General features: G+C 41.0%; 1 protein-coding gene across 2 annotated transcripts; it reads right to left on the bottom strand.

Annotated features, from left to right (window-relative positions):
• Window positions 1-6,041: 6,041 nt before the first annotated feature.
• HIF1AN (hypoxia inducible factor 1 subunit alpha inhibitor) lies at window positions 6,042-22,261 on the bottom strand. Of its 2 annotated transcripts, none has more exons than XM_081328343.1 (8): window positions 22,056-22,261; window positions 21,671-21,921; window positions 19,545-19,693; window positions 18,718-18,863; window positions 16,204-16,310; window positions 13,388-13,451; window positions 9,841-9,951; window positions 6,042-7,792 (listed from the first exon to the last, which is right to left on the bottom strand). In XM_081328343.1, exons 1-8 carry the CDS (start codon window positions 22,239-22,241, stop codon window positions 7,748-7,750), a joined length of 1,059 nt encoding a protein of 352 aa, XP_081184469.1. In that variant the 5' UTR covers window positions 22,242-22,261; the 3' UTR covers window positions 6,042-7,747. The 2 variants fall into 2 exon arrangements, with proteins under 2 accessions (XP_081184469.1, XP_081184470.1); XM_081328344.1 differs by having other exon boundaries at window positions 16,210-16,310.
• Between the last annotated feature and the right edge of the window lie 452 nt (window positions 22,262-22,713).

Raw genomic sequence — 22,713 nt, 5'->3', positions numbered from 1 at the left:
TCGAGGCAGGCAAGCATCACACAGGTCATAGTTTAGCCCATCTTTGAAATGGCTAAGGAGGATATCTTCTGGCCAGTTCAGCTTGCTGGCAATGGCTCGGAATTCTTGGGTATATTCAGCCACCCCCTGTCTGCCCTGCCTCACTGTTTTGATTCTCTCCCAGGCCTTACGATCAGCCAAAGGATCCTTGAACCGCCACCTCAAGGATGACATGAATCGGTTGAAATCGTTGAGTTCTGGGGCGTTGGAGTCATGTAGGTTCACCACCCAGTCTGCAGCCAGTCCGTCCAGGGCGGATTGCACAATACGGATGCGGGCTTTGTCACTGGGGATGTCCCATCTGTACTCTTCCATATAGCTGAGGACTTGGGTTAGGAAAAACCCAAGTCCTCACCCCTCAAGGGTGGCTCCCCCTTGAATTTTGTTTCCAGAGGTGGAAGTCTTTGACTGGACCATTGTCTTCGCCGCAGGCGGTATTGCCCCTCATCCTGGACCCCATCTGTGGTTTTGGGGGGGGTACTACTGAGGCAGCAACTCCTGTTCCAGTGGATGGCCCCAGTGTTGCAGGTACAGGATCCCCTCCATTGTCTCTCCAGTTGCGGCCCCAGGCGCTGCTGCGGCTGCAGTGCTCAGCTTTCTCCTCTCTTAGTGAGCTAAGGGTTGTCTTCATCAGGTCAATAGCTTTTTCTAGCATCTGCTCTTCTTCACTGACGTGCAGGGAGCTCTCCATCTCTTGCTTCCATCCTGGTTAGTGGCCGCCCCACCTCAGGGTCACTTTCCTCGATGCCTTTTCCCACTCACTTTTCCTTCCAACGCCCATCGACCACCACGATTTGTGGTCGTGCATCTCCACCGCCTCTTCCCTGGAGGAATCTGATGCTACGGCTTCCCCAAGTTGGTGGGGTTTCGGTTGAGGGGAGAACTCCCTTCCCATGTGGCTTTCCTCCTCCCTTGCTTCGTCGTTAGACATTGTATTTTTTGCAAAGTCCCCCAGTAAGGGTTTTCCTTCCAGGTTGACTCTTACTGCAGATCCTGTCTAATGTCAGGACCCACACCAATCCACATCTTAGGAAAGAATGAACTCTTGAAACAGGAATTGTCCAAAAGGAGCTTTTACTGAAACATGATTGGTAATGGGAATACTAGAAAGGATCTGAACTGTGTTACAGTTTGGTGCTTTTTTAAAGAGTCCCCGGGTCGAACCCCCTCCCTCCAAGCCATCTGGTTTGTCCTGGATCAATTAAAATTCAGGTGTCAAATCCTTCCATGGGAAAGAGGGAACTCTCATGTCTTTACGACAATTGATCCCTTCCTTTAGAGATTCTAATCAGAGATACAAACCAGATCTCTCCCCCCCCCCTTCCTTTGTTGTTCTCAGTTCAAAGGTTCTTCCTCTGGTCTTTGAAGACAGCCTCCCGGCAGGCTGAATACACATCCTCTCTTCTCCTCCTTGGAAAAATGGCAGCATCCAGGGGGAGGTATAAGATTTTAGAAACATACAGATAGTGTTTTATGAATGGGATATAAATGGATTCTGACAATCCTTTGTGGCACACTCCCAGGGTAGACTTACTGTACATCCAGTTATCCCGAAATGTACATTTTGTCTGAGTTTTTTTGCTATGCTTATGGGTGTGGTGTCTCATTTTGTTTAAATGTGTTTATCATTCTGTGTAATATTTGAATCCTTGTCTGTATCTGTGTCTACATTGCTGACATGTAATTGCCTTAAAATTGTGTGCCGATTGTAAGGGTCAGCTTATTTGCTGGAATGGCGCATTTCATGATCACTGCTGAGGGACTGGGCCTTTTCTGTAGATAAGGGCTGTCTGTGTTGGCAGGGCTCAGCTCCCTCTATCGCCCCTATCTCAGTTGCCCAGGTAGAAGAAAAAAAAGAGGAAAAAATGGAAAAAGCAAATGAACAAACCAACTATATAAGAACATTGTAGCCCCTCAACCATGCTCTCAACCATGATTAAATGCAGTATGTCTAGAGATTGATGGATCATTGCACGGTTGAGATAATGATGTGTAACCACAAGCATTTTAGCCTGAATTGGACAAGTTAGTATTCCCCGTCACCCACGTCTGTATAACCTTTGCTTAGCTTTTTTCTGCTCTTTTAATTTGTGGTCTCTTTGTTCTATAATGGAATGTTCCCAACCTATATATGTTCATAAGGGACCTAGATTTTGTCAATACTTGCAGCAATGGCATGCACTTGTCGCACAAGAACCTATGTGTCAGTTTTTCATTGCTGGAACTTTTGACAAATTTAATTTTTGCTAAAGTTGTCTTGGATGCTGTCAATGTCTCCCTCAAACTGGGTAATTGGTCTGCTTTTGTGGTTTGATTTGTAGAAATGGAAAAGCGGTGCAGGGAACAGCATTTGCAATCCTTGAAACATACCAAGGAAAAATGGAAAGATCACCGATTGACCTTAAGGCCTCTCTCTCTGTTCAGGTTGCCCTGATCTTCATAAGAATGAGTCTTTCTCAACAGACTGGACTCTCTCCACATGAAGTATTAATGAGCAAACCCATACGGATGCCAGCCACTCCCCCAACATTCCTATATCTAAAAAACTTTCGTATGTTAGCCAGTGTATAGTGGGGTGCCCCAGGGTTCTGTTCTGGGCCCAGTGCTCTTCAACTTCTTCATCAACGATTTGGACGAGGGGATAAAGGGGGAACTCATCAAATTTGCCGATGACACCAAGCTGGCAGGAATATCCAACACTCCAGAAGACAGGCTTAAGATAGAGGAGGATCTGGACAGACTTGAACACTGGGTGCTATCTAACAAAATGGAATTCAATGGTGAAAAAAGTAAGGTTCTACATTTAGGCAAGAAAAACCAAATGTACAGGTATAGTATAGGTGGTACCTTGCTCAATAGTAGTAACTGTGAGAGGGATCTCAGAGTCCTAGTGGACAATCACTTAAATATGAGCCAGCAGTGTGCTGCAGCTGCCAAAAAAGCCAACACAGTGCTAGGCTGTATTAACAGAGGAGTAGAATCAAGGTCACATGAAGTATTAATACCACTGTACAATGCCTTGGTAAGGCCACACTTGGAATACTGCATCCAGTTATGGTTACCACGATGTAAAAAAGATTTTGAGACTCTAGAAAGACTACAGAGAAGAGCAACAAAGATGATTAGGGGACTAAAGACTAAAACATATAAGGAATGGTTGCTGGAATTGGGTATGTCTAGTTTAATGAAGAAAAAGACGAGTGGGGTCATGATAGCAGTGTTCCAATATCTCAGGGGCTGCCACAAAGAAGAGGGAGTTAAGCTATTCTCCAAAGCGCCCAAAGGCACGACAAGAAGCAACGGATGGAAACTAATCAAGGAGAGAAGCAACCTAGAACTAAGGAGAAACTTCCTGACAGTTAGAACAATTAACCAGTGGAACAACCTGCCTCCAGAAGCTGTGAATGCTCCAACAGTGGAAGTTTTTAAGAAGAGACTAGACAGCCATTTGTCCGAAATGGTATAGGGAGGTTGGACTAGATGACCTCCAAGGTCCCTTCCATCATCATCATCATCATCATCATCATTATATTATTATTATTATTATTATTATTATTATTATTATTATTATTATTATTATTATTATTATTATTATTATTAATTTTACTACTACTACTGTTTTGTTGTTCTTTTCACATCTCTTAAAGACTGTCATTCACAGGTTGCAGTAGCTATGCCCAAGGAACCATTACATCCCTGCCATTCATTGAAAGTTGATGATTGGGTTCTAACTAAAATATTTCAGCATAAGAACTGTTTGGCTCCTCATTGGAAGGGACCATTCCAAATCTTGACCACCAACGCTGCTATGAAGTGTCAAGGTTTGACCTCCTAGGTGCATGCTTTGCACTGTATGAGGGCACTGGCCCTAGATGAGGAAGCTGTACAACCCCAGCCATCCAAATCCAATTAGACAGACTGAAGCTTTGTCCAACAAGGGAGCAAGTGCTAGTAACCTCTACTCCTCACCAGCATATAACCTCTGCCCCAAGCTAACCTCCTCAGACAACTGAAGAGCTTTACACCACCTTTTCCAACACAATGGAAGCCCAAAGGTGCATGAAGGATACACTCTGCATAAGAAGATGCCTCATGTCTGCTATATGGCCTATGGTTGTTGTTGTTTACTGCCACTTGTTTCAATTTGTATAACACTGATGCCCTCCTGTGTTAATGTAATGAACGTTTTCTGTATTTACTGGTCCTAATTGTGGTGTCCTGAAGAACAAGAAGTGGGGACTGTGAAAGGAAAAAAATATCTTAATAATTCTGTATAAATCAAACATATTTCTTTGATAGTCAATTAAAATAAAGGTTGTTGTCTGCTGAGAAATACTTAGTAAAAGTAAGAACTGTGGCCTTTGCAGTAGATGGTGAAAGGACACATTTCCTTATGTAAGCAGAACAAGGAATAAGAAAGTGTGAGAATTAAGGAACTGAACCTTGTTCACGGGTAAAATGACACATGTAGAAACAGTAGTGAGGAAAGTAGTAGTTAGAACAAGGGACAGGGTAGAACAGGGATGTGTCATGGTAACCAGGACAACCAAAGAAGAAGGAACTAACACAGTGATCAATTGCAGGAATAGGGAGCTGACCCGGAGGTCAGTTCCAAGAAAAGGGAAGTAGCAAAAGGTACTGTTCCAGAAAGTCATGTGTTGATGGTTTTAATAAGAAAAGGAAAATGGGACAGATGTGGGGTGGTTCCAGAAGTCATGGGTAGGCACAGTGCTAAGGTATAAAATATGCCTCAAGAGATAAGGGTGTTGCCACCTGGCCCAGCCGTCACACTTAATGACTGCTGTCCATTTGGTCCTTATTGCAATAAGTTGTTGAAATGAAGTACTGAATTTGTGTCAAATTTAAAATAAACCTCTGGATCCTAAAGTGAGAATTTTGTTGTGTTGTCTCGTTTCTCTTTAACAAGTTTTTCCCCTGACAACTTCAACTCCCAGAATTCCTAGACAGCATGCTACTTAAACTGTTTGGTTTCCTTATATTGAGCAATTGCTTCCATTTTTTTTGTTATGAATATAAATGTGTTTTCCTGTTTGAAAATCATTATCAGAGCCAATTATTCTCCATCACCTATAAATTAAGTCTGTTCACTGGAATGCCTCTACTTCTCATTTTTTAGCATGTACTGAGAAAGATTCGCTATTGTCAGAATTTAAAGCTTCCCATACACACACGTAATGAATGCATGAATGCAATCTTAAATATAATTCCAGATGTAAAAAGCAACAAAGTGGGTAATTTTCTGAGATGGAGAGCCTGTACTTTATGTGTTGTTTCTAGCACAATTTAAAAGCCTGATGCAATGATCTTTTCACATCACAAGAATGCAATAAGGAAAGTTAGCCTCACATTTTGATTTTTTTTAAAAACGAACCAGTACTTTAGCTGAGTATTATCAGTTCTTGTCACATCTTATATGGAAAAATATTGTCACATTCCTACGTGTTATTCCCTTTTAGAAGTATGTATTAAAATATCATAATTATCTTATTAAATGTTCTTAGGAAATCTGTTAATTGTATCTTACTTTTGTTTTGCAAAGGTAAGTGCAAGATTCATCTTATTAAAGAAAGAGAGTTGGAAATTCTTCTATGAAGTGGAGCAGGACATGTTGTAGGGATCTGTCCCTCACCCCTCCCAAGCAAAAAGAACAGATAGCTGGGGACAGAAAGGGGATGTGCAGGAAGCATCAAGCCAAATGTATCAGCAGGGGGCAAGCTCTTATAGATGTCCAAGTATCCATCTGCAAGATTTCATGATTGATTAATCTAATTATATACAGTACACTAAAGTAAAGGGGAAACTGTTACCTGTAGCAATTATTATTTTTTAGCCCATATATAAATCACAAGATCATGGGAACAACTGAATTTTCAAAATTAATTTCAAATTATTGCCCTTCCCATAAGATGAGAAATACAGATCATATAGAATAAAGGGGAACAGGTATTTGTGTCATTCAACAGTAGTTGTATTTCAGGAACCACTCTTAAGATATTATGTATTTCCCACATATTCCCGCACATCACAAACACATTTTTCCCAATATCATGGCATCAAAACACAAGATTAAAAAACAAAAGTAACAGTATCTAAAACTGTCTTTTATCAGTGCATTGTAAACTAAGCTTTTGCACTACTAAACTGCAATATATTCTTTTCCCCAAACCAACTATTTAGACATTTTCAAATTTACACCTTTGGCAAAAAGAAAAACATATCAGAATGCTGCATTTCAACTCATCTTCTTCTTTCAAATGAGACACCTTGCCTTTTCTACATAAGTTCTATACAACAGCAAAATTCCAGTTCCAGTCTGGGGTGCCATTTCACATCAAGGACTAAAGACAGGAATTGCTTTGTTTCAGCCAAAGGCAGAATGATTTTATTGATATTACTATTCATCAGGTCCAACATTGCCTTCTGAAAGCCACCATCATCCTGGTCTTCCTGATAGCGTCAGGAACGCTGGTCTTCTACTGCCTCCTTGTGGCTTGAAACTATATCAAAGGCTTCACTTGTAACAAAGCTGCAAGGCATTTTCAGGTTCCACCTTCCCCAAAACAGCCAAGAATCCTGGCTTCAGACACTTCTTCAGCTCTTTATAGAATTCACAGTAAACAGGAATGCAGAGAATCCCAGAAACTCTAGTTGTTATGTACAGATGTTGTCCCAATATCTCACTATAATCTATCTTGCTGGAAAAAAATCAATGACCCAGGGTGGGTCTTCAAAACTCTCATACAAAAGTGACTTCGTGGCAAATGAAGAAACTTTTCCTTGGTTATCTGGGAGTTAAAACTCTAAAATCTGCATTCCTATCTTAATGAAATAAAAAGCCCATACTCATATTTCCTTCGAGATATATGAAAGAGCAAAATGTGTGTTGGGGGGGGGGGGGGGAAGGGAAGCATTTTGTTATAGCTTTGCTGCTCTCCTCTCTTCACCAACTAATCTGACACTTACGTTGGCCTAGAGAAGGCAGAGTGCAATGAGGAATTAACCATGCATGGTTATGTGAAAAATATGACACACACGTTTTATTGACTAAGGGCACTCACTATGGCTTGTCCCATTCTAGTAACATCCTGAGTGGAAAACAGTCATATACATAGGCATTTGTCCCTAGTTTTATAGAATTAGAAATCAATGTATTGTTTATGACAAAATGACACACTGGATTTAAAAGCTCTTAAGGTCTCCATCTCTTATGTCCTTCATTTTTCTGTATCCCTCAGAAGGCTTTAGTTTAAGAAGTTGCAATATCAAAGAGAAGGTTGCCCTTAAGAAAATAAGTTGGAAGTTATCCATGTTGATTCCTAACACTGAAATATAGAAGGAAAATCAAATTTTCCTCTAGGCAATTCTTATATAGGTGATTACAAAGGTGCTATCACAAATAAATATCATCAAGTACCATGTACCAATTGTTGTATCTAGGCAGACAGAGAACATAGAGTTACTGGTGACGGGTTCTTCTTTAGTAAAGATGAATTATTCTGTAAGGTTTAGTGAAGTTGAAGGAGGGACAAATGGAACTTTTCAGAGTTTTAGTCATTCCCCTAGAAGAGCAGAGTGGATCAGAGCTGGACCAGGAATCCATCTGTTTTTAAGTGCTGTGTGCAACATTAGCGCTTAATATCTTCCTCCTTTAGGTGAAACAGCTCCAATATCCTGCAGAAGTCCAAGATTAGTCATACCGCCCTTTGATCATCATATTCAACAGGGGACCCACCTGCTCAAAGGAAAAACAAGAAAACACATTGCTTTACTAGCAACAGATTTATAAACAGGCTAGAAGTTATATTAAATTGCAAAACTATATACTCCACCAGAAAATAAACATAAATATATAATGTCAGCACAATTCCCAAACTATTTTAAGTGCTCACTCATGAGAATCTTTGCCAATTCTCTCCCAAGTAACACTGATCTTTTTAAAAAGTATTCCTCAATGATAACATTTGGTGAATACCTAGAACTATATACAACACAGACACACTTTTTGGTCAACATACAAATTGTCCTCACTGGCGGCAATTGGGACCAGCAACCTCACTGCTAAGCAAGGCTATCGTAAACTAAAACATCATATCCAGATGTTCCAGATGTAGTTAAGAATATATCACCATAATCATTGAACATGACATCACATGACCATAACTTTCAAATTCCTGGTGGCTTCTCCACTCACTTTGCTTGTTGGAAACCAGCTATGAAGGTCTCCAAATGGATTGCAAAATGCTGTAATCATTATAAAGATATGCTAGTTGCCACATGTCTAAAACTGTGATCATGTGATCTCAGACATTGTGAGTTTCTTCCAGCACTATTGAAACAGTTGCTGAATAGCCAGTAATCAAAACTATATATTCCAAACAGTGCAGAAAGGTATGTTAATGTAAATATCAGAAGTCATAATTTATTCAATGTTTCAACAATCACTTTACAAGGGAGGAAACTTGTTAACATAAAAATTAAGGTGAGGGTTAATTTCATTTTAGCCACTCTCCTATCTAGCCTGAAAGTTGTAGCTACTCTAGAACACAAGCAATTTAGTTGTTGAATGAGGCATCTGCTTCAATTTACACTTGCTTAAGCCAAGTCCAAACTTTTGTTCTTGACACAGAAAATGCTGAACTTATATTGCTTACTCTAGTACAGGGTTTTTCAACCTTTTCACCCACTGTACCACTTTTAGGATATGGCAACATCTGAGTACCACCAGTCACCTAGCAAACTTGATGATCCCCCCCCAAAAAAAGAGAAAAGTGATAAAGTACAGGTAGTCCTTGACTTTCAACAGATCACTTAGTGACTGTTCGAAGTTACAATGACACAGAAAAAAGTGCCCCCCAAGCCACAGCCGAGCAAGACACCTGCCTGCTCGCCCGGCGGTGCTCTTCCCCGTCCGAGGTTTTCATTGTTGTGAGCATTTCTGTTGAGGATTGGCAGTGGGGGGTGGGGGGGGTGTTTGGTTTTCATTTCCCCCTCATCTGCTGGATGGTTGCAGGTGTTTTTGGTCACTTCACATGACCCTGGGACACTGTGACCATCATAAATATGAATCAGTTGCCAAGCATCTGAATGTAAATCACAAGACCCTGGAGATGCTGCAACATTCCAGCTGATCAGTGCTTCTTCTGGGCTCAGCAGATGTGCCGGGATCAGCACCGAGCTCCAGCTGGAGCCTGGTGCTGATCCTGGCCCTTCCGCTGAGCCCTGACAGCTCTGCAGCTCCAGCCGTCTCTTGCTCAGGCTTGTGCGGTGTTGCCACCGGTTCAGCTCATTCCCCTTCCCCGTTACCACTTTTCTAGGATGGTCGCGTACCACCTGCCAGGTGCCAATGTACCACAGGTGGTACCCGTACCACTGGTTGAAAAGCCCTGCTCTAGTAAACACAAAATCCCTCTTAAAGATTTGAGTAATATCGTAATCTTCAGGAGAATTGCTGCTTCCAACTCCCAGAATTCTCCCAACATGCTGGTATTTGAAGTCTACCCATCTTAAAAGTTGCTAAGATTGAAAAATACTGCTCTATTCCAACCGATTCAATCACCACCTATTTTAAGGTGTTAAATATGTAACATCTTCAATTGCTAAGCACATTGATTTGTGCTTTAAATTGTAAGCTGCTCTGAGTCTTCGGAGAAGGGCGGGATATAAATGGGATTAAAAAATAAAAAAAATAAAAAATTTGTTATGCTATTAATTTTATGAGATAAGAAACTGAACAAGCTCAGCCTCATAGTTACTACAACCAGCCTGAGATTCACACTTTACCTCTTGTGGATTTCCAAGGGCCTCCCCCAACATTTTCTCTATGTTCCTCATTACAGCCACTTTTTGATGAGCCTTTAGGGGATATTCAATCCTTTTAGGGGTTGGGGCACCCTGCATGGGAAAAAAATACCTTCCTTAAACAAGGCTTTATCAAGTTGCAATATTTACAAAAATGAAATTGAAAACAGATTCCAACAGAGATATCGATTATCTGGGCACTATTATTCATATCCTTGGTTCTGGGGTACCAGGAAGATTAAAAGGAAACTGAAGAGATCAACAGGTTTACAATGATTCGCTGTGCTTAAAAAAATCACATTCACCTAACACTAAATAAGCAAGTAGCTACTAAAAGTCAGGGATGAGAAAAGGTGAGTTAGTATTTTCTTATCTACCAAATAGCACATATCATATGAAAGGGAGGTGTTTAGGCAAGTGACTGGTCAAAAATACTATTTCTAATACTACCACTCATTTTTTTAAAAAACAAACGCTTATTTGTCTAAAGCACAGGTCTGCAACCCGCGGCTCTTTCAGCCATCTCCTGCGGCTCCCAGTCCTCTGCCATGTGCAGTCCCCCCCCCCCGAAAAAAGTGGGACTAAAAAGTTCAACCAATCAATTCAAATATGCAGGGTAGGTGCATATCTCGCCTTGTCTCCACTCTTCAGTCAAACCCTGTTCTGCACATGCGCGCATGCACGCGCATGCACACACATTTTTTGCGGCTCCCAGTTTTTCCTTTTGTGAGGGAACCGGTTCCGAGTGGCTCTTTCACTGTTTCAGGTTGCTGACCCCTGGTCTAAAGGAACATTTTAGTGAAGTGTTATCAGGCTAGAAACTAGAATCAAATAGAATAAAGCTGGAAGGGACCTTGGAGGTCTTCTAGTCCAGCCCACCACTCAAGCAGGAGAACCTATGCCATTTCAGGTAAGTGACTGTCTAGCCTCTTCTTAAAAATCTCCAGTGATGGAGCACCCACGATTTCTGAAGGCAAGCTGTCCCACTATTAATTGTCCTCACTGTTAGGAAGTTTCTCCTTAATTCCAGGTTGCTTCTCTCTTTGGTCAGTTTCCAAACAGTTTCTTGTCTTGCCCTCTGATGTTTTGAAGAATAATTTGACCACCACCACCACCCCTTCTTTGTGGCAGCCCCTCAAATACTGGAATACTGCTATCATGTCACACCTATTTCTTCTTTTCTTTAGACTAGCCCAGGGGTAGGCAACCTTGGCTCTTTCATGACTCATGGACTTCAACTCCCAGAATTCCTGAGCCAGCCTGGCTGGCTCAGGAATTCTGGGAGTTGAAGTTGAGAACTCATGGACTTCAACTCCCAGAATTCCTGAGCCAGCCTGGCTGGCTCAGGAATTCTGGGAGTTGAAGTTGAGTCATAAAAGAGCCAAGGTTGCCTACCCCTGGACTAGCCAAACCCAAGTCCTGCAGCCGTTCTTCATGTTTTACTCTCCAGGCCTTTGATCATCTTAGCTGCTCTTCTCTGAACTTTTTCCAAGGTCTCAACATCGTTTTTGTACTACGGTGACCAAAATTGGTTGCACTATTCCAGGTGCAGTCTCACTAGAGTTTTATAAAATGGTACTAATACTTTGCATGATCTTGATTCTATGCCTTCTTATACAACCCAGGATTGTATTAGCTTTTTTGGCATCTGCTGATCATCAGTTAGGACTCCAAGGTCCCTCTCACAGTTACTGTTTTTGAGCCAGGTCTCACCTAATATGTATTTATATCTTTTGATTTTTCATGCCTAAATGTAAAACTTTGCTTTTTTCCACATTAAAACTCATTTTGTTGGATTGGGCCCATTGTTCCAGTTTGTCAAGATCTTTTTGAATCCTGAGTTTATCTTCTGGGGTGTTGGCTGTCATCTGCAGATTTGATGAATTCTCCTTCTATTCCCTCATCTAAGTCATTGATGAAGATGTTGAAGAGTACTGGGCCTAAGACGGAGCCTTGTTGTACCCCACTGCTTACTCCTCTCCATGTGGATGTAGTACCACTGAGGACTATTTGTTGAGTATGGTTTGTCAGCCAGCTACAAATCCATCTGGGGGTGATGTTGTCTATTGCACCTTTTTCTAGCTTACCAAGGAGTAGATTGTGGTCTACTTTGTCGAATGCCTTACTGAAATCTAAGTATACTATGTCCACAGCATTTCGCTGGTCTACTAATTTAGTCACTTTATCAAAGAATGAAATAAGATTGGTTTGGCATGATCTGTTTTTAACAAACCTGTGCTGGCTACCAGTTATAACTTTGTTTGCTTCTAGTTGTTCACAGATCTGTTTTTTTATTATCTTTTCCAGGATCTTCCCAAGTATTGATGTTAGACTGATCAGTCTGTAGTTTCCTAGGTCTGGTTTTTTTTCCTTTCTTGAAGATGGGAACCATATCAGCCTTTTCCATTCCTCAGGTACTTCCCCGGTGCTCCAGGATTTTTGAAAGATATGGTGCAATAGTTCTGAGATAACATCTGCCAGCTCCTTCAGAACTCTGAGATGTAACCTTTCAGGTCCCGAAGATTTATATTCGTCAAGGTCAGATAGGTGTTCTTACCATTTTCTTATTTTAATTTTTGTTATTATTTTGTCTTTTGCAGTATTTTTTTGGTATGTTGTGCTATAATTTTGTGTGTGTGTGTGTGTGTGAAGACTGATATAAAGAATGAGTTAAGCAGCTCTGCTTTCTCCCTATAGCTTATTACCTCCTTGCCATCTTCTCTCTTTAGTGGACCTAGTTTCCTTGACTTTTTTCTTGTTATTAATATGCTGAAAGAAACTTTTATTATCCTTGATTTCTGTTGCAAGTCTTTGTTCATTGTGAGCCTTTGCTTTCCTGACTTCGTCTGTGCATGTTCTGGCTCTCTGCTGATAATCAGCCTTAGTTATGTGTCTCCCTTTCCATTTTTTGTATTTGTCCTTTTTGTCTTTCAGTTTGTCTGAGAGATCTGTGTGCAGCCATGCTGGTTTCTTCTTGACTTTCTTGGGTTTTTTTTCCAGTGGTATTGTGCTGGACTGGGCTTTTATGATAGCATTTTTCAGAGTTTCCCATGCTTTTTGAATTGTTGAACTAGGAAACCATGAGTTCTAGTTTTGCTTTAGGCACAAGGTCAACTGTGTGACTTTGGGCCAGTCACTCTCTCAGGCCTATAAAGAAAAGGATGAGGACAAAACGGTTTTGAGATCTTGCCAAGGAAACTGCAGGGACTATTCTAGACAGTCACCAGGAATCAACGCTGACTTGAAAGCACATATACACTTCTCTCTAGAAAAGCTAGGATTAAGAGTTCAATATTTCAACTTAAGTATTACAAGGTTCTACAAGGTTATCTTAATAAACCAACTTAAGAAACCAAGATAAGAATTCAAGTTAAATTTAGCAGCTGATGCAATTCTGATCATTTAAATAAAGTAGATTTTATGATGCAGTAATGTAATCAGTATCATACTGCACTGTATAATTTTGCAATTAAAACACAAGTCTTATAAAACTTTATACTGCTATTATATTAAATTCAGACATACTTACCTTGTACCAAAAGTTTACAGTAATTGTAATTCCTCCATTCAGCAATGATTCAATGTGATGCCACCTATATCAAGCCACAGAAGATAACTCTTTTAATATTCCTAATTTAAAACTGTAGATTTTAGCATTTCCATTATTAGTTTTACAAAAATACTGAACATGTTGTATGAAAATTAAATTGTGACTTAGTTATTTCTTTCCTTCATTTTGGGGAAAAAACTATAGTCTATTATACTTTTTTCAGTTCTAAGTTACCCAATGAATAAACAACCACTTGTATGCATATATTCATTAGAAAATATACAGGCAGTCCTCCAACTTAGTGATCATTCAATGGCCATTCAAAGATACAATGGCTTTGGAAAAAGTGACTTACAGACCATCCTCAAAAATATGACTATTGTTCCACTCTAGTCACATGATTGCAATATGAGTGCTCAGCAAGCAGTTTCCTTTTGAAGTGATAGCAGCATCTTCCATTCACATAATCGCAATCTGCATTCTTCCCAGCCAGCTTCCAAAAAGCAAAATCAACTGGGGAAGTTGAGTTTGCTTAACAACTATGATGATTCACTTAACAACCTTGGTAATTCACTTAACAACCATGGTAAAAATGGTCATGAAATCAGATCAGTTGCTGGTTGCAGTGGTTGAATCTCAATCACATGACCCTGGGAATGTTGCAACAATCATATGTGCAAGGACCAGTTGTAAGATTACTTTTTCAGTGCCATTATAACAGGGGTCTTCAAACCTGGCCCTTTTATGACTTGTGAACTTCAACTCCCAGAATTCCTCAGCAAGCGTACCTGACTGAGGAATTCTGGGAGTTGAAGTCCACAAGTCACAAAAGGGCCAAGTTTCAAGACCGCTGCATAACTTCAAACGGTTGCTAAACAGGGCAAGTGTTAAACTAAGACCACCTGTGTCTGTAAGTATAACTTTGATAATGGCCTAGACAATTGCTTCATTAGTAGCTTCCCCAAAACTGTCATGATAAATGTTTATAAGAACATATATAGTGAGGGAAAAATTATTTGATCCCCTGCTGATTTTGTACATTTGCCCACTGACAAAGAAATGATCAGTCTATAATTTTAATGGTAGGTTTATTTTAACAGCGAGAGACAGAATAACAAAAAAATCCAGGAAAATGCATTTCAAAAAAGTTATAAATTGATTTGCATTTTAATGAGTGAAATAAGTATTTGACCCCTTCGCAAGACATGACTTAGTACTTGGTGGCAAAACCCTTGTTGGCAGTTACAGAGGTCAGACGTTTCTTGTATTTGGCCACCAGGTTTGACTACATCTCAGGAGGGATATTGTCCCAGTCCTCTTTGTAGATCCTCTCCAAGTCATTAAGGTTTCGAGGCTGATGTTTGGCAGCTCAAACCTTCAGCTCCCTCCACAGATTTTCTAAGGGATTACGGTCTGGATACTGGGTAAGCCACTCCAGGACCTTAATGTGCTTCTTCTTGAGCCACTCCTTTGTTGCCTTGGCTGTGTTTTGGGTCATTGCCATGCTGCAATTCCCATCCGTGACCATTTTCAATGCCCTGGCTGAGGGAAGGAGGTTCTCACCCATGATTCGACGGTACATGGCCCCATCTATCGTTCTTTGATGCAGTGAAGTTGTCCTGTCCCCTTAGCAGAAAAACACCCCCAAAGCATGTTTGATAGTGGGGATGGTGTTCTTGGAGTCACAGGCAGCATTCCTCCTCCTCCTAACATGGCAAGTTGAGTTGATGCCAAAGAGCTTGATTTTGGTCTCATCGGACCACAACACTTTCACCCAGTTCTCCCCTGAATCATTCATTGGCAAACTTCAAACAGGACTGGACATGTTTTCTTGAGCAGGGGGACCTTGTGGGTGCTGCAGGATTTCAGTCCTTCACAGTGTAGTGTGTTACCAATTGTTTTCTTGGCGACTATGGTTCCCAGCTGCCTTGAGATCATTGGTAAGATCCTCCCGTGTAGTTCTGGGCTGATTCCTCACTGTTCTCATGATCACTGAAACTCCACAAGGTGAAATCTTGCATGGAGCCTCAGACCAAGGGAGATTGACAGTTATTTTGTGTTTCTTCCATTTGCGAGTAATCGCACCGTTGTTACCTTCTTACCAAGCTGCTTGGCAACAGTATTGTAGCCCATTCCAACCTTGTGTAGGTCTACAATCTTGTCCTTGACATCCTTGTACAGCTCTTTGGTCTTGGCCATGGTGGACAGTTCGGAATCTGATTGCTTCTGTGAACATGTGTCTTTTATACAGGTGACAAGCTGAGATTAGGAGCATTCCCTTTAAGAAAGTGCTCCTAACCTCAGCTCATTACCTGTATAAAAGACACCTAGGAGGCAGAAATCTTGCTGACTGATAGGGGATCAAATACTTATTTCATTCTAAAATGCAAATCATTTATAATTTTTTCAAAATGTGTTTTTCTGGATTTGATTTTTTTTTGTTATTCTGTCTCTCACTGTTAAAATAAGCCTACCATTAAAATTATAGACTAATCATTTCTTTGTCAGTGGGCAAATTTATAAAATCAGCAGGGGATCAAATAATTTTTCTCTCACTGAAAGGATGTGTCCCAAATGTAAATCATATAGCAGAAAAAGGGACCAATATTTTCTGCATATGAACAAGTACCAAGGATTATTGCTATACCTACAGGGGCCACTTTACAAACAGAAAAATATCTATCCTAGTCAGAGTAAAAGACACAAGGTTCAGAGCCTCTGACAGAACCCCCTTTGCTCCCTAAATTGATTCTACTGCAGATCATTCTGCCCCATTCTCATCCTAAATGTATTACCAATACATGGGAATATAAAGCACATCGCCTGGGCCAACTACGGTTTCATAGCCAACTATGTTCTGGAAATTAGGAAACTTCTCATAGTCAGGATTGTCGAAGTCAACCTAGCAGGAGAGAAGAAGGCATCACTGAAGTCACTGGAAACAATACAATGATTCTCCCTATGCTTCCCACCCCAGCTACTTCAAGGAAAATGAACTTCTTTACTAACTTTAACAGGCAGGTAGATAACTAGAGACAAAAATCACCACCTTCAAGAAACTGCACTCTACTTCCCACTAGTTACTCTTTTTGATGATTGTGAATGACTATACTCAGCATTTTTATTTACTTAGTTTAAGATGTGATCAGCCAATGCTGTCAAGCAAACAAAAGCACAGAACATATATAAGAAAATACCAGGTATTTATAGGTTTCTACTATATCGATAAAAATCAAGCTTTAATCTGGTCTTATTTAAGTGACCTCATAACCAAGTAAAACATTCTTGAGATATCTGAAATAAATGCAAACATTAAGCTCATGACACTAGCCTGGAAGGACTATAAATCAGCACTCCTGACAGCTAATATAACTTCCTAGTAAAGTGTAAATTTGCTGGAGTTTTTTAAGCTCTACTGATTGGGGAACCAATTTAGAAAGACCAACAGAGGGATATAATGATGCAGAACTAACTGGAGATTAACAATGATCTCACCAGCAGATTGTTGAAATGGAAGAGATGATCTACTTAGTTGCCCTCAAATATCCTCTCCTTTATTGCAGGGTACCCTGATTACTGAGGAACCAGGGTGCTGAAACAAGCATGAGAATATCAAAGCACAGCATCCACATCCATTGCATAGACTTTCTGAATGACTGGTGGAATTCTTAGATGCAAACCTGGTGTGTCAGTCTCACTTGGCACTTCAGAGAAGGCTGTCAACATTCTCATTATTACAGTTCCAGTAAAAGATGGAAACACTGGTGCATGCTTGACATCTCCCCTAATTTTATTAATTCATTTTTATATACAATTTCAAGTGACCAAGACTATGGACAAATTGTATGGAAGCTGCAGCTACTCTTCTCAGTGCTTTATTCTTGCCTAGCTTTGACTCCCATGAATACCAGCAGGTGACTACTGGGTGAATCTAAAAATGGCCGACTCTTCTACAAAGGGAATTAGTATCATTAATATCCTGTTGGAAACAAAGTTCTTGAAGAGGGTGGAGACAATGTATCTCCAAATATTTTTGGATGAAACAAACCATTGGGAACTAGACCAAATCCCATCAGCCAAAAGCAATATAGCTAACAGTTAAGGATGAAGAAATGTATAATTCAACACATGGTGTAGACAGATTTCTTACTCCTGATCTAGATCCATTCTGGCTTTAACTTGTATTCCAGAAGGGGGCTGGGACTCTACGGCCTAAACCAGGGGTGTCAAACTGCCGGCCCGTGGGCCAGATGCGTCATGCCAAAACCATGCCCACCCCATTGCCGGCAATGGAAAAAAAGTCACGATACGTTGTGCCACATCACTTGACTTTGCAAGTTTGACACCCCTGGCCTAAACTGTCCCTTTCAAGCAAGGTGCATAAACCAGAGGTTGTTGTCCTCATTTAGCAAATGACCAGTAATCCTCTTCCAGAATTAATTCATTTGCTTCTGGGCATTAAAACTATACAGTAACACTAGGTCACATGGCAAGCAGCAGCAGCAGCAGCAGCAGCAGTAGTAGTAGTAGTAGTAGTAGTAGTAGTAGTAGTAGTAGTAGTAGTAGTAGTAATAGTAATAGTAGTAATTATTATTTGGTAGCCTCTTCAGCTGCTGGAAAAGAAATTGGCCTGTCAGTTCCTAGTCCTCCAGCAAGCAACTTTACAAAGAAATCTGTTAGAAGGTCCAATATGGAAACCCTACAAACAGAATGAGGGGAGTTTATCCAGCCTCACTCTTTCTAGTATCCTCCCTGTGAGTGTAGGAGGACTCTACAGACAATTGCAACAGAAATGAAAAAACCTAAAGAGAACTTTTTTTGAAGTTCTCTACAAAGCTGTCTCATGATGATAATTAAATAAGTATTAATCTCTAGTAAACAGTTTAGATTATTCTTTTATTTTGTCACCAAACAGTCAGCCGTGCAGTTGTATGAGGCTAACACTTCCCGGCCTACCTAGATAAAGATTTAGTTGACTACTTTAGTTGTCTGGATAAGGATATTCTTACGATACATTAATTTTCCATGATTGAGTTAAGTGTATCATATAACCATTTGATATATATCTAAGAACTTTAAAAGAGACATTATGGTTTGGACTCCTTCTCAGGCAGATGGTTAGAGCAGGGATCTCCAAGTTTGGCAACTTTACGATTTGTGGACTTCAACTCTCGTAAAGTTGCCAAGGTTGGAGACCCCTGGATGAGAGGAAATATAAAGGTATGTAGGAATTTTGTAATAAACCAGCATTAAAAATTATGCTTTGTGTCTTAGGCAAAAAATGTTATTTGACCAAATTGTCATCTCACCTGGCTTTGCCGGTCACATGGATGGTGCACAGGATAAGGATAAAGGCATTCAAACTGATCAGGTGAAAACAGAATACATCGTTTGTATCCTTTAATCTGAGCAAAGAAATTCTGCTGTTCATCATAGTGAGCTGGTGTTACATTTCCTACATAAAGCAAGACCAAGACAAATTTCTGAAATTATTTTACAAAATGTGAACTTTAATTTCCAGCAGGTCTGTTCTACAAATTATTGGAATGGGTGCACAAATTTCATCCCACAACTGCAGGTTACCAAAATGGCGCCATGTCCAGGATAAGTGCCACACAGCCTCCCTTTTATAGGAAGACTGATCCATTATTGGGGGGGGGGGGGGGCGGCAGAGACCCAGCAGAGTGGAAAGCTGCCCCAAGACATGCAGGGACCCAGTAGGATGGGAAGACAGACAGATGGGGCACTGCAATGGCCATAACTTCAGGCAGGGGTCATAAGTCCCTTTGTTCAGAGCCATAATTTTGAATGATCCTAAGTCAAAGACTAACTGTATGTATATCCAAGCAGCCTGGGATCATATCTGATTATCACCACATAATTTTCAGCAAAATTTGGTTCTTGTTGTTTGTCAGCTCCTAGCTTAACTGCAGCAATCAAGTCTCTGGACTCTCCCTCTTAGTCTAACTGGAATATGTTGAGAATATTGTATTAGGTAAGATTATAAATGAGAAGAAAACAATCCATCCAAATTCAGTTACCTAACACTGACATAGTGTCCATAGGAATTCCTTAACAGGTAGCACTAAAGGACTACTAAAACCAAATTACTTGTCCAAAGAGGCAGGTTGGTTACCTTCCATGCCAATCAGTAGTAAATTGGATGTCAGCTGACCCCAGCCTCGCTTCGCCTGCTGTTTGTTAATCCAATTCCAATTAAAGCCCAGGAAATCTACCACAATTTTCCTTCCAACCGTGTCATTTAAGGTCTGCTGGAGATATAACCTGTATATAGCAGAAAATAATGAAAAAAGAAATGCAAATGTGTGTGCAAAGCTATATCCAACTAGCTCTTTTATTATCGGTCAATCAACTGCATAGTTCTTACAGAAATGGTAACAAAACCTAGCTTACAGAGCTGAAAAAGAATTGAGTATTACATTACCAAAAAATGACTAGTGGTCCTTGAAAAAAGAATAAAATCTTATGTTTCTGGGGTCCTGTATAAATTTTATTGGTCAGAAGTCCAGAAAATTCAACATAGTAATTCTTCTGGAATTCTTAGAGCTTTCAGTATCACTAACTTATAGTGTGGGCAATGCAGCATCAGGAGATAATAGCATTTTTTACTTGGGAAGCCCATCTCACAAGTGAAAAAAATGCTGATTTTTTTAAAAAACTAAATAATGTTTACCTTCAGCAGCAGGAAAGCAACAGAGTTCTGGGCCTACACAGCAGTGTCACTGCCTCCTCCTCTGCCACCACATGAGTGCAGAATATTCCTCAGAAAGGAAAGAGAGAGGACAGGAAGGAACAGCATACAGCCAGAGGTCTGCTGCCTTCCAATCTGTCAAAACTGAAACATAAGAAAGGAAACAAGTTTGCTTTAACTGCTGGGTAATTTTGCCAGATTTGGAATGGCAGTACAGAAACACCTGACAGATGAAAAGGCAATAGAAAATGCATCTGTACCTAGAACAGGGGTTTTAAAACTTGGCCTTTTTATGACTTGTGGACTTCAACTCCCAGAATTCCTCAGCCAGGCAAGTTGGCTAGGGAATTCTGGGAGTTGAAGTCCACAAGTCATAAAAGGGCCAAGTTTGAAGACCCCTGATCTAGAGTAACAAGGATCAATACATGGTGAAAAGCAGCTACCAGAATAATAAACAACACTGAGAAAACAGTATGATTAGGAGGATGCATTTATATAAGTATACATTTCACTGTGCTCATGCAACACAATCAGGTAAAGATGCAGCAGGTGCATTAAATCTGATTGGTGTTTATTCGTGTTAGAATTGGGAAGAAAATGTTTTTGTGTGTGTGCATGGATGACTTAGCACATTGCATGAACTTATACTATATGGCCTACACTATATCACTGTTGTGTAAACACACCATTGTCCTTTTTCTGAAAAAGTTCACAGCAGCGTAAAACAATCTAGGGCCACCTTACAGTTACTAATAATTGTTATTAAATATAATGCAATACAATTCTATTATAAAATAATAGTTGGAGTATGCCTGTAGACATAACATCCAGAGTAAACTACTCCAATTCCACCCAGTGCAGGTGAATTAACTTTTCTTTGGGGACAGATTACAATGCAAAAAGTGGCAAATAGCCATGCATCACAAAGCACGGAAATGAAAAATATGATGCATACACTGATGCTATGAATTATACAAACTATTTCTCTGTTAAACAAGCTTTCTTCAAAGAAATAAGCTATACATAAATAGCACAAAATGCTCCTTCTCACTGTATATGAACAACTGCTTTCAATGAAACAAATTTTCTTTACAAACTGCCCAGATTCAAGGTTCATTTTGTGAAGGACTTCCTCAAAAATTAAATGTAATACTTAAAATTGTTCCCTTCTCCAATATTTCAGCTGTGCCTGAAAAATACTACCATGTTCACCTCTTTATCTCATTGGATTTATATAATGGCCTGTTATTTCAAATTCCAAGCTACGGCCTTTTTCTTTTTTAGAGATCTGGGAACTTCTGCTTGCTTTACTCCCCAATAAATCAAATACAATGCCCATGTTGCTTCTTCATTTTCCAAAAACTCATAACACTGGGCGTAAGGTCCTTCTGCATTGAAACAGGCTCCTTTCCTCCCTTGGAGAACTGGTTAAGAATACACAAAGAAGCCATTGCACTCTGCCATGCTGGAACCTAGCAGATAAAGCCAAACCAAATCCCACCTTAGCCCCTTATTCCCCCGTTTATCAGGTAACCATCAGGTGTTATTACCTTTCTCCACCTCCCTGCTGCTCGATTTCTTGGAGTTGTGCCACAAAATCCCTGAACTTCATCTCCTCTCTGCTGGACTTCGGTTTGAAGTTTTTCACGTTTGCCATCTTCTTCTCGTCGTAGTATAGAAATTTGTGGGTGCTGGCTCGGTACACCGAGAAGTCCCCACTCCCAATATTCTCCTGAAGGTAATCCAGGTCCCACTTCAGGGCGGGATAAACGAGATTGGTGTCGGTGAGTACCACCGGCTCCTGGAAGCAAACACAGAGCGGAGGTCACGCAAGGAAGAGCCCGCCGAAGCGACGCGGGCCAACCGGCACCAGCCTCGCGCGACGGGGAGGCGGCTCTCAAGTCCCCCATCCCCGAGGCAGCGTCCTCCCGTCACCTCGTTCTCCAGCAGTTCCTCGGCGCGTGGGTCTCCGTGGCGTAGCCGAGCGATAGGCCGCGTGGCGAAGCTGTAGTGCCGGAACTGCGCCTCGCTCCACCCGCGCAGCTCCTCCGTCCCTGCCGCCGTTTGCGGAGAGTAGGAAGCCTCCGCAGCTACGGATCGAGATGCTGAGGCCTCCTCCATCGCTACTGGATGTAGCGCCGTCTCCGACGGAACCCGACAAAACAAGTTCCGGTGTAGGCTTGGCGGGCCGAAACTTCTGGCGCGGAGTTGCCCGCTCTAGGAAATAGGTCCCGAGGAGGTTCAGCGCCCCCTCGTGACGATTTTCCTGGCCAACGAGCTTCGAGTTGCCTAGCAATTCCAGTTTTGGCATGGCAGCGGGGTAAGCAACCTTGGCTTTTATGACTCGTGGACTTCAGCTCCCAGAATTCCTGAGCCAGCTGGCTCAGGATTTCTGGGAATTGAAGTCCACGAATCATAAAAGAGCCAAGATTCCTAACCCCTGGGTATGGGCGACTGCTGGAAAAGGACCTTCCCAGTGGATGTGCACTGCCAGGAGTCAGAATGGGGAACTTGCAGCCCTTGGGCCCAGCGGCCAATCCCAGAATATTAAACTCTTTCTTCAGAAATCTGTCCAGGAGCCCAAAGATTTTCC

The sequence above is a fragment of the Vipera berus genome (assembly GCF_964194415.1).
Source record: "Vipera berus genome assembly, chromosome: 5".
In the NCBI taxonomy this organism is placed as follows: domain Eukaryota; kingdom Metazoa; phylum Chordata; class Lepidosauria; order Squamata; family Viperidae; genus Vipera; species Vipera berus.
The sequence above is the reverse complement of the archived record's forward strand: the minus strand, read 5'-3'. Positions and strand labels throughout refer to the sequence as shown.

What these genes read in the sequence shown, in the direction of transcription:
- HIF1AN (XM_081328343.1), bottom strand. Translation starts at nt 22,241, where the DNA reads ATGGAGGAGGCCTCAGCATCTCGATCCGTAGCTGCGGAGGCTTCCTAC. An exon ending in CATGTGACCGGCAAAGCCAG is followed by an intron (nt 16,311 to 18,717) that starts GTGAGATGACAA and finishes CTCTCCTGCTAG; the next exon opens with GTTGACTTCGACAATCCTGA. An exon ending in CTTTATATTCCCATGTATTG is followed by an intron (nt 13,452 to 16,203) that starts GTAATACATTTA and finishes GGCTTGATATAG; the next exon opens with GTGGCATCACATTGAATCAT.